Source organism: Cyanistes caeruleus, chromosome 11, assembly GCF_971803275.1.
Source record: "Cyanistes caeruleus chromosome 11, bCyaCae1.hap1.1, whole genome shotgun sequence".
NCBI lineage: Eukaryota > Metazoa > Chordata > Aves > Passeriformes > Paridae > Cyanistes > Cyanistes caeruleus.
Window position 1 is genome coordinate 9,769,557 of NC_141711.1, and position 17,957 is coordinate 9,787,513.

General features: G+C 42.8%; 1 protein-coding gene across 28 annotated transcripts in view; it reads right to left on the bottom strand.

Moving 5' to 3' along the window:
* The window catches only part of SLC6A6 (solute carrier family 6 member 6), a 124,152-nt gene that overhangs the window by 20,584 nt on the left and 85,611 nt on the right, over positions 1–17,957 (bottom strand). For 27 of the 28 annotated variants that reach the window (XM_086846095.1, XM_086846088.1, XM_086846094.1 and 24 more), the window contains 4 exons: positions 9,716–9,955; positions 8,992–9,126; positions 6,878–7,112; positions 1,061–1,193 (listed from right to left, as the gene is read on the bottom strand). In XM_086846095.1, coding sequence (XP_086702221.1) covers positions 1,061–1,193; positions 6,878–7,112; positions 8,992–9,126; positions 9,716–9,944 — 732 coding nt within the window. In that variant the 5' untranslated portion in view covers positions 9,945–9,955. Of the gene's footprint in view, positions 1–1,060; positions 1,194–6,873; positions 7,113–8,991; positions 9,127–9,715; positions 9,956–17,957 lie in introns of those variants that run through there. The other variant, XM_086846104.1, reaches the window with a different exon arrangement.

A 17,957-nucleotide genomic window follows, 5' to 3' on the forward strand; every position in this document is an offset into this window, starting at 1 on the left:
GACTGCAGTAAAGTAAGTGGTTTAGTCAACAGTGGAACTCATGAGGTCTGGCTTCCTACAAAGTTTTGTCTACCAGTTGATTCTGCAGTGTACAATAAGCTAAAACTGCTAAATGATGCTCTCTCTGAAGCTGAGGCACTTGGAATTTCTCCCCCAAGCTTCTCTGGGGACTGATAAAAGAGGAGTTCACACTGTGGCCTTTTTCTTAGGAAGGGCACTAATGGGGTCACTTCCTTCCACCTAGTTGAGAAGAAATGTGGGGAACTTATAGAACTAGAGACCCCTCCTTATCTTCAGACTTATCTGAACACTGCCTCAAGCAACAAGATTGAAAGCTAAGAATTACACCAACACAATGGCTTCAAAACTTAAGAAAGTAGGTATAAAAACACTACTGAATGCAAGGGGGAATAGTATTATGCTTCAACCAATTGACTGACCAAGACTTGCAATGGAGCAGGATGTTCAGGAGTGAGGAAACTGTTATACTTTACAGGAAAACATGATTCTGAAGAGCATGTGATGGGACCAAACCCACAAGCTATGCAGGATCTTTGTTAGTGACAATGCTCCTGAGCGAGTACCTAAGTTTAGTCTTGTGTGTCTACACAGAGCTCCTCCATAAGTGAGTGGCATTTCAAAAATGCTGTGCATCCACAACACCCCTACCACAGTAATGTTAACATCCATCCTGCTGCACTGGGATAAACTGGACTGGAGTAGGAACACGGACACACAGTGCAGAGCACCACCCATCACAAGGCTGAGACCTTCTGCACTCATGACATCAGTGGGATGTTCATCCTCTGAGAGCCGAAGTGGGGCTCCATCTGTGCTTGTATCTGCTTCTTGATGCACTTCCAGTAATGGCTACTTGACTCACAGGCATTTTGGACATTAGTAATTACCTTCAAAAGTTAGCTGAATATGAATTCTTCTCTTACACAATGGAAAAATACATTTTTTCCAAGAAATGGTGAATATCTTCAAGAACAGCATTACTTAGTATTCCTAACATCTCTAACTGTAATGATTATAGAATGGGTAAAAGAGCACTTACCTTCCCAGTGGATTTGACTCCTTTCCAAATGCAGAAGAAACATATCACCCAGACGAGGAGGAGACACAGTGCCAGATCCCACTTGATAATTCCAATATCTTCAATTCCCGAGGACAAGCTCAGCACATTGCGCCTGAATTTTGAAGGAAACAAAACGAGAGAGATGCAGGAGCTCAGCTGATGCAGACTCTGGTCGTGATGGCTGAGAATACACGATGGTGTGGAGGGAAGCTGATGCACAGACACATCTCTGCTCTCAAAACACTTGCTAAGCCAATGGCTCATGTGATCAAAGCTGTGCTTTACAACCCTACATCTCCCCTATGTCTATGGGGCTCCTTAATTCAATATACTGCACAACATTTAAAAAATTTAAGCTCCTTTTAGCAGCCTAGGACCACTCCAATATGAGATGAAAAAAGTATTTGATTTCTTAAAGATCGAAGACCAGCTTGCCCCAGTGAAGCTGCCTGGCAGCAGCACACACCATGTCTCCATCATGGACACTGGCAGCTGACCTGACATGCTTCTGCTCCTTTTCAGTTCATTAGCAAGGCTGCCACAGGGAGGAAAGGGAAAAAGCAGTGCAGGGAAGTGTCAGGCCACGCAGCTGTACAGAGTGAAGGCTGGACCACTTATCTGTTCTCCCCCTGGGGCCCCCCAAACAAACTGCCCAGGTGCTGCCACCTGCCCTCAGCACCCCAAACACTGGGGTCTCATTTAGCTAACACCAGATTATTTGGGAAACTTTATTCCCTCATTTAAGTTAATAAATAAAAAGTAATTCCTGAGCTGTGTTTTAAGGAAGCAGCATCTGACCATTAAAAGACTCTGATTCAGAAGGGAAATACTTACTAAGCTTCTCTCCTTTCAAAATTCCAATGGCTTACAATTAAATACTTAAACTATTTTTGAAATAATTTCAAAATTTTTTTTAAAAAAAATATTTTCTGCAAGGTTTTTTTAGTCAAGTTTTGACCTCAGTTTGACCACAGAAATGCCCTGCCCCAAGACTACAGAAGTGAACTTGCTACCTAACAAATTTTTTTATTAATTATTAGTTACATTTTATTTTCAGACAGCTGTAAAAGTCAGGCACTTTCATTCACCAGAGTCATGGAGAGCAGAGCCCAGAGCTGGGTGCTGGGTCAGGCTCATGTGTGTGGTGTGCACAGCTTTGCATGGGGATCCAGTACAAGACAGACCATGGTGGTTTGGTTTTCCCCTGAACTAATGAATTATTTTTTTTTTATTTTTTTGTGCTATTACCATGGAAATAATAGTGAATGAAGTCACTGATGGAAAATCTGCAATTAGTTTTTAGAAAAAGCCCTGCATTGACCAGTTTAATAGGACTCAAACCCTCGCCCATCTGTTTTTGCGTCTCTGTTTGCCAAACTCACTTGGATTACCTGTGTGACCACGTTCTCACACCAAATGCTTTATTCTCTCTGAACGTGTGTGTATTTTGTTATGGAAAAGGACAAATGGCACCAGACAGGGTAAGTCTGCTCTAATCAGCACAGCTATTCAATAGTTATGAGAAACCCCTCAGTAATGAATATTTGGCATAAAGTTGCAGTCCTGCTTCACCTGAGCCTAAAGAAACAAAGGAAAAACCTGCTGTGCATATACAAAAGAAGAAAATACATTTATAAGATGACAAAGTTCAGCTGCAGCCTTCTGTGCCTTTTTAAAAAATAAATGGCAATTTTCTAATCAAAGGGGCAGTTCATATTAAAAAGGCAATCTATAGAGTTGGCTCTCAGGAAACTGTGAATAATTAACTGCAAATGTCTTTTGGAACAGGGAGCTTTATTAATACATTCAGCTAAGACTTCTCTGCTTTTTACTGCCAAACTAAAAGCAATTGGCCAACTCTCCTAGAGTTTGCATCAGCAATTCTTCAAAGATTTTTTGGAGGACACCCCAGTGGGCTACTGAGAGCCAGATATCTTGCTTTTCCTATGCTTTTCTCGCTTATCCCATCTCACAAAGACTGACTTCCTCAAGGAATACTCTCAGAATTACCAGGGGAGCTTCAGCATTACAATTGTTTTATGACTTCTAGCCCTACATATTTTTGCAGAAAATTTTGCAGCACTCAACCTGGATTTGTGACTCTGTAAATTCAAATTCAGGAAGGAGCATGAGCTGGGCTGCACTGATAACTCTTCAATTTTGTTACATAACCCCCGTGCTACTGAGATTCAGCCAAGCCCACTCAGCTACCTTCACACCGCTCACATACGGAGCTGTTACTCACTGAGATTTATAGAGTGATGCTGTCATTAACTATCACTCATATATAATCAATGGGACAACATGCTGGGGCTGAGTTTGCTGTAAACAGGAGCTCTTGACCCTTGAACACCAATATGTTCTAGTGTGTGCAATATGGAAATGTAACAGGAGCTGTAACTGGCTCTACAACATAAACAAAAATAAAACGAAGAGAGTTATGCAATTCTTGGGGGATATTCCAGCTCATTAATCATCTAATGCAGACAGGACTTTTCAAACCAGGGAAGGTGAAGCACCCTTTCATGTTGGATGGACAAGAATAATTAACACTGAAGAGGTTGTGCAGAAGAATACTAAATGGAGAATATAAAACAAATTTAAAAACCCTCAAGTTTGCTCTTAAAGCTCTTAAAGGCAGAGACAGCTGCTCTAGATTTTGTTTAGTTTTTTGTGTTGCTCCCTTTAGGCTTACATGCCATTAGCATGTGATGGTCTTTCTTGGGATTTGGACAAATAAAGTCTGCTGATTACCAAATATTTATAAACACTTGGCCAGCACCAGACAATCAGAGGTTTTGTTCAACCATAATTACCCTATTACACTTATCCTTTATGTATTAACGTGTGTAAGCCTTTAAGGTTTTGAACTTCAAAATAAAATCTTCAGAAATAAGACCTGAAGCATGTGATACCAAGAGGTAAGTCTCCTGATATAAAGCCTGATTTTCTTAACCCCCTTTCATTGCTGCTCAAGCAAGCATGTGATTTGCACAAAACATTAATTCAAATGAACTGAAATGTCAGGCAGCACTAACATCCAGCCAGGCTAAGAAGTTCAGTGTGAAGAGGTTAATGCATCTAGGTGGTCAATAATACCTGGGCAGAACTAGTTTTACAAAGCAGTACTGATGAGAACACTATATAAATGTCCCACAATAAAAACTGCATTGGGTTTCAGAAACCAAATACTCCCAAACCTCTGAATTAAACTGGAATTAATTGTGCCACAAAGCAGATGGATATCTCCAGTTAAAGACTAATTATTTATCTGTCCTTTCAATATCAGTAGCTGGCTGGCTGGCAGCCAGTATTGTCTATGGTGGACCAGTACCTGAAAGTTCTTAAAACTATTTTTAATTTCAGAATTGCAAAGAATAGTAGCATGGCTAGGACAAATAAAAAGGGGGATATTCAGTGCTTGCACCATGTGAAAGCTATGCTACTTTAATTACAACAGTGCTGCATGATCTCTGTTCTTACTTTAAGACATCAATAGTTATTTATGCAGAGGCAGCAGCTATTTTTAATACTCCTCCAAGTGTCATGACTCCTGAAGGCAGCTTGCTCTGTTAGTGGCAGTTCTGCCCATGATGAAACAGTGAATTATGAGCAGTATGTCTGTCCTAGTAGGATTACAAAGCCAAACTCCTCCCTAGCAAGACTCCAGGGAAGAGTTCAGCTTAAGGCGTCTAAAACTGTTGAGAACAGAAGTTAAAGTGGCTGCAAAGTGCAGGGAGAGCTACTCCAGAAGCACTAATCGCTGAGCAACCTTTGCTCCAACTCTGCTACAGGCACAGTGAGGGCACAGCTGAGGACAGCAAACTGTGTGAGGATGAAGGATTTGTTGTCCAGCCTCAGGCCTCTCCAGCCTGACTACATCTACAGGAGGATTTGGCTCAGCTTGCAGAGGAGTCTTCTGATTTGGTTTCCCTTAGAGGGAAGTTAACTAAAACTCCATCACAAAGGTGCTCCCATGGGGACATCATTCCCCTTACCCTTGGCTGCCCTGCTATAACAGTCTTTATCACACACTTGCTGTGTTACCCACTGAGAGCTCTGCTGTTCCCCAGTGTGCTGAGCCCCCACTGTTTTACAAGCCCTTTCCCAGCGCTCAGCTCCTTTCTGTTGCGATATCTTCAGTCTCCTGAAGTGAACATGCTGCCTGGGATCCCCAGGGAGACAATTTGGCCCACAAATCTGCAGTACAGGAGTAGGAGCTTCCAGAGCAGCAGGACAATCCCATGATCACAGCAGGAGCTGTCAAGCTCACAGCTGCCCCCAGGTACAAGAGGACTGTCGGCAAAAATTACTGCACTAAAGCGATGATGAGCACAGTGCTTTGGGACTCTAGGGGAGAAACTATTTTCAGAGACAGCACTGTGGACCTCTGCTTCCTTGGGAGGCCTTGTGAAGACCTTGGAACACACAACCAAACCAGTCACTCACTTGGATTCAAGGTCTTCAGTCCCAAGTCATTGTGGGAGAGTCCAAAGGAGTGAGACCTGCTCCTCTTGCCTCTCAGTTCCCCCAAAATATCCAAAGATACCATTTAATAACAGTTTTCCAACTTCCTCCATATTTACAAGGGAGGAATTCACCTGGGGAAACAGCTGCCCCTAAACAGGGAAACAGCAGAGCTCGTGGTGTAAATGCTGTTCTCAGAGCTGCACTGTCTCTCACACCAGCCACCAGAGCCTTTTGACAAACTACCAATCTAAGATTCAATCTGACCCTTTATATTTTGGCTCTTGTGTTACAAATTTTAGCACAGCTCTTAAGACTATGTTTTTCTAAACCTAATGCATGCCAAACATCTTCAGCATGAACACGATTCCTGCTGGGGATTTGGCTGATGCTTATTTTTAAAAACAGAGAAGTAGGTACAAGTTGATCAGAGATGAAACTGCACTTTAAACATGCTGAAAAAGCCAAGCTGGGCCAGAAACTGATTCTACCCATAAGTGACTATCAGAGCAAGCAAGCAAGTAAGCAAGCAAAAAAATTATTAACAAACTATTTGAAGATACTTTGGATTTAAGTTTCCCTACAGGTGTCTTCCTCTGCTGCTATGTTTTGACATTTATATAAACACACAGAGTTTTGAGGTCATGCCTGTTCAGAGATCACGTTATGCAATATGATTTAAAACTTGAAAAATAATAGAGAAATGAGACTAAGAAGCTTATGACTGATGAAATTCAGGCATCTGGCAAAACAGCCTCCTCAGACTGCAGAGAAAAATGTAACAGAGATGACCTGAGAAACCTAGAATACAGGACAACATTTACCACCTCTGTCAGATTTATTACTGAGGTCAAAGCCTTACATTGCTGTCAGACTGAGGAGAAATGTGTTATAGTTTTACAAAGTGTATTGCAAATGCTAACAGCTGGGAAAGAGGCAACCACAAAGGTGATGATTTGTCATTGTTTTCACTGTAAATCCCTGCTATCAGGGCATCTGCAGTGACTTGTTTGTGCTCTCCTGCCACACGCAGAGAATACAGCCAAGAAGGAAGTAAGTTTTCTTCCAAAGAAGAAGCTGTACTGGGCTTTTAAAGCTCCCTGCATGGTCTAGGATAAATACACATCTATCACCTGCCTCCACAACTCCCAGACTTACCAGTCTGTCTCAAGATAGGTGAGAACCAGTAGCAAACACCAGTCAAAAAACTGATGCCCAGAGCAATTTTCCAATCTAACACTCCCTACTGGGCTTCCATAAAACCTCAGGACTGACCTCTAGCATGCCACCAAAAGCTCCTTGAACACACCATAAAGAGGGAGTACTTACTCCCAAAACTCTGTGACAGGAGAGGTGAAGTTAGTGGCATTCAGCGATATCCAAAGCGTTTTGTTCTTCCTGAGAGTGTCTTCCACGCAGGTCGGCGTGTTCCACTTCTGGTGGCAGTGTGCCCATGGCAGGACGCTCTGGAACGACTGGAACAGGTAGTAGAGACCCCAGGCCAGGATCACGATGTAGTACACGTTCAGAAGGGACACAATCACTATGGAAGCATAACCAATTCCTGGAAAGACAGGGGGAGAAAAGAAAAACGTGCAGATGTGACAGCTGCTGCACCTTGCGATCTCCTGGGGCTGGTGCCGTTCCTGCTGCGTTGTGTGGGCTTGTACCCTGCCCTACCCTACTGCTGATGGAAACTCAGCTCAGCCACACATCAGCACACACCTGCCACCATCTCTGGCACTCAGGGATGAGTGTCTGGCTGTGGTTTGCTGACACTGAGGGGAGGACTGCAGAAATTTTTCCAATTTAACACTAACCCAGCTATTTCAAGGTTTAGCAGAGGGAAGTCAAGGCATCAGGCTTTGCTTATTTGCTGCACTATCTCATTTCTTAGGTATTATGTGCGCAACCTCATTCTTGCCACACTGTCCCCCAAGCCAACTTTCCTGGCAGCAGCTCAGCTGGACAGCACCTGCACCACTCAGTTATCAACTGGCTGGGCTCAGTCCATGTGGGGAGGAAAAAAAAGACATCTCTTAAATGAGATAAGAAGCAATAAATGTGAAAGTGGTTGTTTCTGCCTCAATTTCACTTGTGCAAAGGAAGCATGGTATTTGTGGCTTTCATGGTTACCTGCATCAACCTCTGTTTACAGTTTGCCAGTTATGAACCACAGGCAAAATAAAAATGCTTCCTTTAAAAATTTAGAGTTGTTTCTTACAAGAACCTATGAGGCTCCTTTTAACATCATTCTGATGGATATTCCAGCACTTGGGATACCTTCCTCATATTTTACAGTTTAAAACCTTGTTTCAGCAGGAGTCTTTATCACCAGAGAATATTTTCATATCAGATGGAAACAAGCAGAGCAAGTGCTATTTATTCTGTGCATCTGCATTTCTTTCAGCATATACAGCTAGTCACATTAGCTACACTTTCTCTTTATGGATGCCTGGGAGATTGCTGTTTAAACAAGGAACATTCCTCCTTCCTCCTCCTCCTCAAACAAAAAAAAAAGAAGTTTTCACAGAAGTGGGAGGAGGAGGAAGAAAATTAAGCTAAAGCAGCACAATTACATCAGCTTCAGCAGCATTTTGAGTACTAGGTGGGAGGGTGAGCCTCAGAGAAAACCCCCACTTCTGCTTGGGGTGACATCGGGGGAGAGATGCCTGGAACAGCAACAGTGGCAGAGATAGAGACACACCAGTGTGAAGCGCCCACTCTTTCCAAATGGGATTTGAGCAGGGCCACATGTTTAGTGTAGCTATTTCAAATGATTCTGCCTGTGCTGTCCGGCTGTAAAGGGCAATCTACACACAAGACAGGCATCCTGTCACTTTTCTAACCTTTCATTTTTCCTTCTAGTCAACTTCCAGGAGTTTTCATACTGTTCCTGTGATCACTGAGTAGGAAAAGGCCCTTTGATAATATCAAACCAACACTTGCCAGGACCTACTCAGTTATGACCAAAACCTTATTCCTGCATCCCACCAAAAAATGCTGTCCAGGTTTTGACTGTATCAGTAGCAGATGGATGATGCCAATGATAAGCTTGCACACAGAAGAGAAATTTTGATTTCCAGACCAAAACAGCATTTCAAAGATGGTTTCATTAATGCCATCTAGCCTTCCAAGACAACACTTTCTCTGATACCTGTAAACAAAATGTGCAATTGCCTTAAAAGGCATAATATGCAATTTCTTTCTTGGTTAATGGCAGTTTTGCCAGTTAACAAGCTGATAGCATCAAAATCAATATCTCACTTTTCCCTTCAGACTCTCTGACTTCTACCTTTCCAGGAACCAATATCATACCCTTAATTACTAGAGCAAATAGCTGAGTTAATGGACATGAGGGGAATGGTGCTGCTATGTAGCAGAGGGGCTACCCTGTTAACAGAGGGGACTTTAAGCAGTAAAGCACAACAAGATGTACTAACCAGTGAAAATAGGGCAGATCTTTTCCCAGCATGTAATTCCACCTTCGGAGGTATACTGTCCTAGCACCACCTCCAGGAAAAACACAGGAAGACCTCCCCCAAACAGGAAAATGAAATAAGGTATAAGAAATGCACCTGTTGAGAAAATACAGTAGTACAAAATTAGATTAAATGAATGAACTTATGCAAGATCATCAAAAAAGTGGCAACAGGCACACATAAACAGATATTTGATACTTTAGTATCACTATGCAATAACCTTATTCTGGGGTACTTTTGCTCATTTTCTCAGTAAAAAGGATGAGTATAGGCTGGAAAAGGCATTTCTTACCTCTTTAAAGTGAGTATCTCCAATAACAATGGCAGATTGTTAGGCACACAATACTTTCACATGGCTCAGACTGCTCTTATTCTGAAATCCCCTGGTCTGAAATCCTACTGGTCTATATTAATAGCGTATCTTTTGGTTAAAACCCAGACTCAGTTGTAGCAGAAGCAAAAGAGCAGGAAAGGTTCAATAGCACAACATTTGAAATTGCTGGACTTTTTCCTTAATAAAATTTTAATAAAAACTATTCAGTGATGAAACAAACTCTCTGGAAGACTGGTGAGGGAGGCAAAAAACAGATGTATGAAGAGTCTTCTTAAAAACTGGATGAAGGCACTGAAAAATAGTGAGCGTAGGGCAGACAGACTGACTCCTGAGCATGGAATAAAAACTCACCTCCGCCATTCTTGTAGCAGAGATACGGGAACCGCCAGACGTTGCCTAAGCCAATGAATCCACCCGCCACGGACAGCAGAAAGTCGATCTTGCTCGCCCACTTCTCCCGCTGGGGTGGCTTCCCCTCCGCCTCATCCTCAGGCCGTGTCCCTGGGCTCTTGCCAGGGGAAGGTTTGAGGATGTCCTTGTGGAAATCTTTTAAGCACTGAAGCTTTTCCTTTGTTGCCATATTTCTGCTTTCTACACAGAAAAAGGAAAAAAAAAAAAAAAAGAAGGGTTTATTAAACAGTCTTTTCCAGCTGAACTCTCTAGCACTGCATGAACTGTTTAGCCAAACTCATTCCATACAAAAGAGTGCTGTTTATTAAGCTGAGATAGGAAAATATATCTGTTACTTCACTGACCAGGAGAGACAAAGTCCCCCTGACCGTGTGGTCACCTCTCTGCGGCCAGAGCAGTGCAGAGCGCTGTGAAGCTCTGGCACTGCTCGCTGCTGACCTGCTGCCTGCAGGGAAGGGGTGCCCCAGGAGCGCTCCCCGTGCTGGCTCCTGCACGTGGTGCTCCTGGGCAAGTGTCTAATGCTGCTTCCATGCCCAAAATAAAGTACAAATCACTGCGTCTGGCCCCTTTTAAAACATTTATGTGAAATACAGAATAGTAAATCTCACCTTTTCAGATAAAACCCATTCTTCTACTTCCCAATAACCTGAGCGATCCTGTATTATTTATTGCCTGCAATTTCCATTCCCTGAAGTACTATAAACCTTTCAGAAAACTATACATTCATAAAAACTGCAATGGAAAGTCATTTGTTCTAATCAGCCTGCAGGAACTGAAGGAATCTTTTCAGTTTATTCCATTTTCATAACTGCACTGTTTTCCCTTGACATCAATAAAGGGACAAAAAGAAGCCTTTATATTCAATTATTGTGAAATGCACACCTATGCAATGGAACAGTTTGCTGAGAATGATGGCTCCTTAGTTAATTAAAAAGTCAGTGGCATGAGTAATATTAAATCATAGCTGGTTTAATAATTTATATACATAACTTATCAAAATCACAGACATTCAAAAATAATAACAGAAAGAATTATTCTAACAAGTGCCTTTTTAACCAAGATTTTCTAATGAAAACAATTTAGGAGTGACTCATAACCTTTATGTTAACTGAGATCTCAGCCATATGTGACCAATTCATTCCCCACATAACTCAAGCAACTTCAGCTGGAGCTGACCAGTTATTTTTGCATAGTTGATATTATAATACAGTTATTTTGCATGTTGATACTGAAATTTTCACCAGAACCAGACAGACTAGCAAGTTTGTTCCAGACCACAACCATTCACTGCTTATACATGTCACTGTGAGTGCAGCCATAAAAAAATCATGCTGCAGATAATCCTGTTTGATAGCTGCCAGCCTCCCCTGTACCTGCACACCGGTTTTGATCTCTAACCTGACTGAGCTTGTGGCAGTGACCCAAAGACTGAGCTGACATTAGCTCTGCAGGAAGTTTTTAATCTGAACATGATTTTGAGATAGATATGCATCACTGTACATGTAATGCTTTCCACTCACCACGGAAAGTTTCAGAGGGCTAACACAAACCACAGCAGCTCCACGCTGGCCCCACTGGCACGTTGGTGGCCTTGGCAAAGCAGGCACTGCGACAGCAGCTGCCTATCAGGCCGTGATCTAAAGAGGGACTTTCATCTCCACAATGTTAATCATTATGATTTTCTGCTGGTTTTTAAACAAGGCCACTGGTGAGTGTACTGGGTGACACGAGCACTGCAATACCTTGTGATCAACAGCAGAGAGAGCTCACAGAAGGAGAAAGTGAATCACAGGGTGATGGACCATCACCACTGCAGGGGGATGAAGGCAGGACATATTCCACTAGAATGTCTCCTGCTGGTCACTGTTAGAGACACGGTATGAGATAAAGCAATAATGGAATACAAATGGTAGGGCCAGCTTAGTAACAGCCTTTAGGCACTTAGTTGCTTTTGGGGCTTAATTCACAGTAGCTAACTTGAGTTGAGTATCATGAATGGAGATTAATGGAGGTGTCTCTAAAAGGGATTCACAGCAGCCTTAACCTCCCTGAGACATCTGCATCTCACACCAAGCCCCAAGCAGGCACCATCCTGCATAAACCCCTACAGTCCTCTCTTGAGGGAGGAAAAGAAAAAAAGTGGACACAACTGCATTTCTTTGAAGAGGTGGTTGATGTCCTGCTCTCACTGCAACAGCTACCAGGTATGGAGAAAACTCATTTTTGCTTTCTTTTGCTATTTGTTCTGCTTGAATCCCTATCTTTCATCTTGCAGGAGCATGTCATAACCATCAGGCAACAGGCTATTCTGGGCTGAGGAATGGAGGGCATTTGGATTGTCTCATGGAAGCTGTTCTTCACAGGGGTTATTGAAACACTCATCAACAGAGGGAGAAAGCGTGCAGAAGAGAGAGGCTCACACCTAGTGTTTAGGGTATGCTCTTATTTTTCATACAATTTTTTGCTGATCTGGTGGGACAGCCATAAACCTGCTTAAGAGGGCAGAGAGATATATAGATTTATAGATCCCTGCAGGATTAGGTTTGAAATAGGAGCTTAACTGCTCTCCAGGGAGACTGATACTGGAAATACCCCGAAACAGAACACTGGGAACACAGGCTCCTCTTATGTAAAAAAACCGAAGGGGACCTGCAGCATTAGCCACCTCTAAGATTAAAAACTCTTCGGAATTGCAATTTTTTGCAATCTACTTTTATCTCGTGACACAGAGTTCTTTATTTTTCTGCCAGCTCTAATCCTCTTGCCTGCGGATTTACTTTGACCCAGGTGTTAGTCAGTTCTATCCAGAGTTTGCAAGGCTGACCAGTTGATTGCATTCTGTAAACCCTGACTCTCGCTGGGACAAGGTGATCACCCTGTGGTTTGTCCCAATTACCCACACACAAATGTGAAATGGTGCCTTTCCAGACTTTCTTTGTAACTGAGTGGAACTGCATTATAGAAAGGGATTTCTAATTCATATCAAGATACCCCAAATTAATGGATGTGCTTGAAAACCTAATTAGCAAGTGGAAATTTTATTTCAGCCTTAGCTGGGGCATGATGACAGATTGTGATCTCTCCCTCAGTCCATGAACCCTCAAGGTCATGCTTGCTTTTGGGGTTGTTTCACTGTACGGGTGGCAGATGAGCCACCACAACTTTGGTGCAAATCACCAGCTCTCAATAGTGGGGCACACTACCTATCCAAGGCTTGCCCAAAATTAGTAACAGCCCAGCTTTACTGTGTACAGACTTGCTAAAATCCTGATTGTGTCTGGAGGGCCGGCAGCTGTGGCTGGCAGGCACGTACAGTCCACCAGTACCACAGGAACTGTCGCTAAGCAGCCACCTGGGACTGTGGTCCCAGCCCTTGTCACGTTCAAGGGATGTCGGATTTATCCCCCTTTGCTGCCAACCATTGGTGTCCACCCACCCATTCCCAATTACAGGAACTGTCCACAAAGGCTGCAAGGGTGGGGGGTACGGGCGATTCTCCCTGGCGAAGAAAAGCCAAGAAAAGTAAGTTTGTTTAGTGAAAGGCATTGTCTTTTTCCTTAATGGGGTTGGAGTTTCATTTCCTTTAGCTATGTCCCACTGGGTGAGGCTAAAATGGCTCTTAAGGGAAATAGTCTGACAGAGATGCTGAAACAATATGTTGTCACCGCCCAGGTCAGAACCAGAGAATAATAGGTTATTTTTACTGTATCACTTAGTGGGGATGGTATCCGAGATCTAAGTCCATCAGATTCCCCCAAGGAAATATATTGTGAAAAAAAGCTCTTACAACCACATAGTCCAAAAGGAGCGATCCAAGTCTGAGGCATATGTCTGCCTCCCGGAGACACACGTCTGCCTTCCAGGAGCCACATCTGACTGTGAGAGTACCCCCTCCAGGAAGCTTCAGATGGCCCCAGGAAGCTTTGGCTTCATCTGATGAACTCAATATGGATAAATAAAAAGCAGCAGTCAAGCCTGCTATTTATGGTGTGCCCCTGGGCTGAGCCCAGTCACACTGCAAGAGCCTGATCAAAAAAAATCCAGCCTGGGCCAGGACCAGAACTGCTCTCACATACACTTGTACCAACCCTTATTAACTGAGGAGGGAGTAATTGATTATCAAATCGATGCTGGTAAAATATGGAAAAATAGAACAAGGGATCAAGCATGGGAACTTCGCACTCCTCAAGTGTCTGCTTGCTAGTGTGGCCAGGTGGCCCTTACACAGGACAGTCACGTGTCTGTCCCCTGCACTAATTTCTTCAGGTCAAACACCCTGCAATAACCCAGGCTCCCTCGCTGCCCCCTGTAAGCAATCAGTCTCTGGTGCACAGGTGAAAACACCACAAGACCAGCCATAAGAGGAGCACTTTCACAGCCAGCTCAGCTTGGGCCATCTCCTGGGCTACAGCTATCAATCTTTACACGTGGAGCCTGCACCTCAGATAACCCATACCCTTTAAAAAAATACTGGCACTGAAATGTAATCCCTCATAACACGCAAAAAAATGAGGGGTAGAGGAAGGGGAGGTGCTGCACAGAGGGGGCAGACAGTGAGTGATACCCATAAGGGAAGGCTGCCAACATAGCCAGGACCTGCTGGTTGTCAGAACAGACACAACTCCCAATACTGCTGAACTACTGACTTTTTTTGACAGACAACCATGGATTACACATCTGAAAATACACTGTGTTCAGTTTTTGCTTTGGGATTACAGTAATGATCTTCTCCAAGCTTCTTACAGCCGAAGACAAGCAGCCAGTGCACAGCAACACCTTCCAGGAGGAGCCTTGAGGACAAATCCATCGTGGATGCCACCTCATTTAATAGTCTCTAAAAATCAAATCTTTCAAACACTGTTTTTCCAAATGCTGATGGAAAGGGGAAAATCAAAGTATGCCTGTACACACAGATATGTGTTTGTAAATATTTATACATGCTAAAATGCACGCCCTGTCTTGCATCTGAATGCCAGAAACCACAGCAAAGCAGATACTTCTTTTTTGGCCAATGCATATAAACTTTGATTAGAGTCAACATACTGAATTGTTCACTAGAATGGTAACTGAATGTGTTTTCTTCTAGCTTCTCTTTCCATTAGAAAACTAAAAACGAAGTACACATTCAGAGTGTCTTTGACCTTGATGGGAATGCTGCTTGAAGAATGACTGTATGGCTGTACCACTGATTTTATGGACTATTTTTGCAGCATGATGTGTATCATCATTAGTTCTGCTTTCAAGGACCCTTCTCTACTAAGTTCAGCCTGTGCAGAGTGTATATCTCAAGCTTCTCAGTGCTCTCTCATCCTTTTCTGCCTCAATAACTTTTGAAAGACATCAGTTTACCACATTATAATTAATTTTTCTAACCGTGTTTAAGCTCACTGCCTCTTTAGCCATTGCCATCTCTCTTATTTTTCTGTCATTTATTTTGTATCCTGCAAATTGAAGTCAACATTCCTTTAAAAACTGAGCTTTCCTAGAACTGCCAATCTATTTGTGGGCTAGCTCTTTAAAAAAATTATTATTATTTTACATTCACATTAATGAATATTTCAAAATTAGATGCCCTGATTGCTGGATCAGAGCTGGTCTTCAAATAAGCAGCTTCCACTTTCATTGAGAGCGATGGAAAAACTGCTATTGATTTCAACAGTAGTAGGATCAAGTCCCAAATAAAACTGCATTTATTATGTCTGGCTTATTTCCTAGGATTACTTGGAACTTTGAGAGCTGTAATTCTTGATGTTGACAGCTCTCCCTCCCTCCCAGGGCAGTGTGGTTAAGCCAATCGATACATGATTAAAATAAACAGCCCCCTGATCAAACTCATGGCTTTAGTGCAAGTCTTTCTGATCTGGAGGAAAAAAAGCCTTTATGTCTGCCAGCCCTCAAGGCCCCACCATTATCCAAGGAGCACCTGACTTCACTTATTGTTCCTAATTCATATCCAAGTTCATTCTGCTTCATTGAACAAGATACCTACGATTTCTGAAAAATAATACCACTCCCGTTACTCCACACATTGCCTCTCCTCCTCTTAAAAAGTGCCTCTAAAAATTCCCTGAACTACAGCCCACTGTTCTGTCTTTAATGGACTCCACTTTTTCTGTATACTTTTCCCTGGGTTTGGGTTGTTATTTAAACCCTAGAATCCATTCGTCCTTTCTTCTTTCTCAGTTTTTTCTCCAACTTTCTCCATCTCCTTTCTCACTTCATCATTTCCTTTTCTTTCACTGTGATGCTTTTTTTAGTCTTCTAAGATTGACTGGAAAATCTGCTACTGAAAATTTTCTAGGAGGAAAATGAACTTCTTTATAAAGCTGAAGCCTACTCTGAAAGAAAAGCCCAGGGCTTAATGCAATTTCTTTTTCATCAGTTGTGGTCTGGACAAAAGGTATCTTTTTTCCCTACATGCTTTTTTTTCTTGCTGCTGTTTCCATTCATGCTCTTCAAATGCTTCAAATAGGCACCATGTCACAGCACTGAGCTGTTATAAAATCCTGCATCTTTTCTCAGATTTCAGCAGCAGAAAATCTGCAGTCACATAATACTCTAGATGCTCATTTTGTTCTTCTTATTTATGTCAAAGAACAAAGCAGTTACAACTAAACCCAGAACAGGAGGAAATGAAAAACTCATTTTCCGTTGTGTGGGGTGGAAAGGAGGAAAATGAATACCCAGAAATTCCAATGGATTTCAGAGGGAACATGACCCTGACCCTAAGCAGGGGCTGAAGCAAAGACGATGCTCCCCAGCCTCAGGGATGGAGCCTGATTCCCCAGGGAGATGGCACAGTGGCAGTGAGTGGGGGAAGAGCACGGGATGCAGTGAAGCAGAGGTCTGGCACACTGAGTCACTGGTGATGACTCTGTCCTACTGAAATCCCCGTGGGCACAGTGTCTCCTGCATCCCAGTGCAGAACCAAGCGTCCTGCCTGGAGAGCCATGGTGTTCCTGCTCTGTCCCCTCCTCAGAGAAGCAAGCCCAGGGGTTGCTCTCACAAAGATGACCAAGGGAAGGAGCAGAGGGTTGGCAGAGGCAGAGAGACTGCTTCTCCTTTGCACTCTGAGCAGAAGAACAAGCAGTTAAAACTTGGGTTTGTTCATGTGAAGCCAACTGCTGGCCCAATTTAATGCCTCTGGGTGTGCCAGCTCACAGCCGCCTGACTGTCAACAGGCTGGAGAGAAGCACCAGCTTCCCACTGCTATCCCTGCCTGCTCCCTCTGCTCTACCAGCTCACCCACTGTGAAGGTGGAAAACCACTCCTTCACTGGGTGACACCACCTCTTAAGGCCTTTGTCCTTATGAGAGGGCCTTTAACAAAATGCATTCTATCCATGTGGCAAGCTGATGGCTTTCCAAGCAAGATGGGCATTGTTGAAGATTCAACAAGCTGTGTACATCCTCAACTCTTCAGCCTCCTTGTGCCCTGAAGTTATGTATCTTTTGACCAAGAGAACAAGCATTGCCTGATTTTGCTTTCAATTCTGATGGTCTGCTTCTGAATGGATTGCAATTCTCTATCAAACCCTGGTGTCAATTTAGTAAGATCTATTGCCACAAATAAACCACATCAAAATCAATTAAGGGATGTCCTTCATCCTGCTATGAAAAAAGGCAAACCCCCTAAAGCTCACAAAGCTTATGAACTCAAACAGTCAGTGGTGTGCACTGTGCCTATTGAATTTTTTGCATGTGATTAATAGTGTATTGATCCTATGTGACACTTCTGCAAGGCATTTGCAACACATGATAATGTCAGACAGCAATTTCCATGCTACGATAATGGAGCTCTGCCTCAGTGCAGGGAAGAGAAACAATGAAGTAGTCCTTTAGTGGGGCAAATGTGCAATAAAACATATGAATTCATTATTTCAAAGTAATTTTTTTCTTGGGGATAAATCATTTCACCCTCATCTGTTTTTTCTTTCACACTAATTCTAAATTTAGCCTTAAATTAACTGAGTTTACCAATGCTAATTTCAGGGCTTTCTTGCAATTGAGGAGTCCTGTAATTTTTCATTATATTTTCTAACTAAGTAAAAAACACATGGATATGTAAGATTACACAGTTTTAGAAAAACAAGTAGAGTCTTCTCTACTTGTTCTCAAAGCAATGTCTTTGATCAGCTGTTGCCATACCTGCCTAGGCCATCTCCACACAAAGCTAGAGTTGT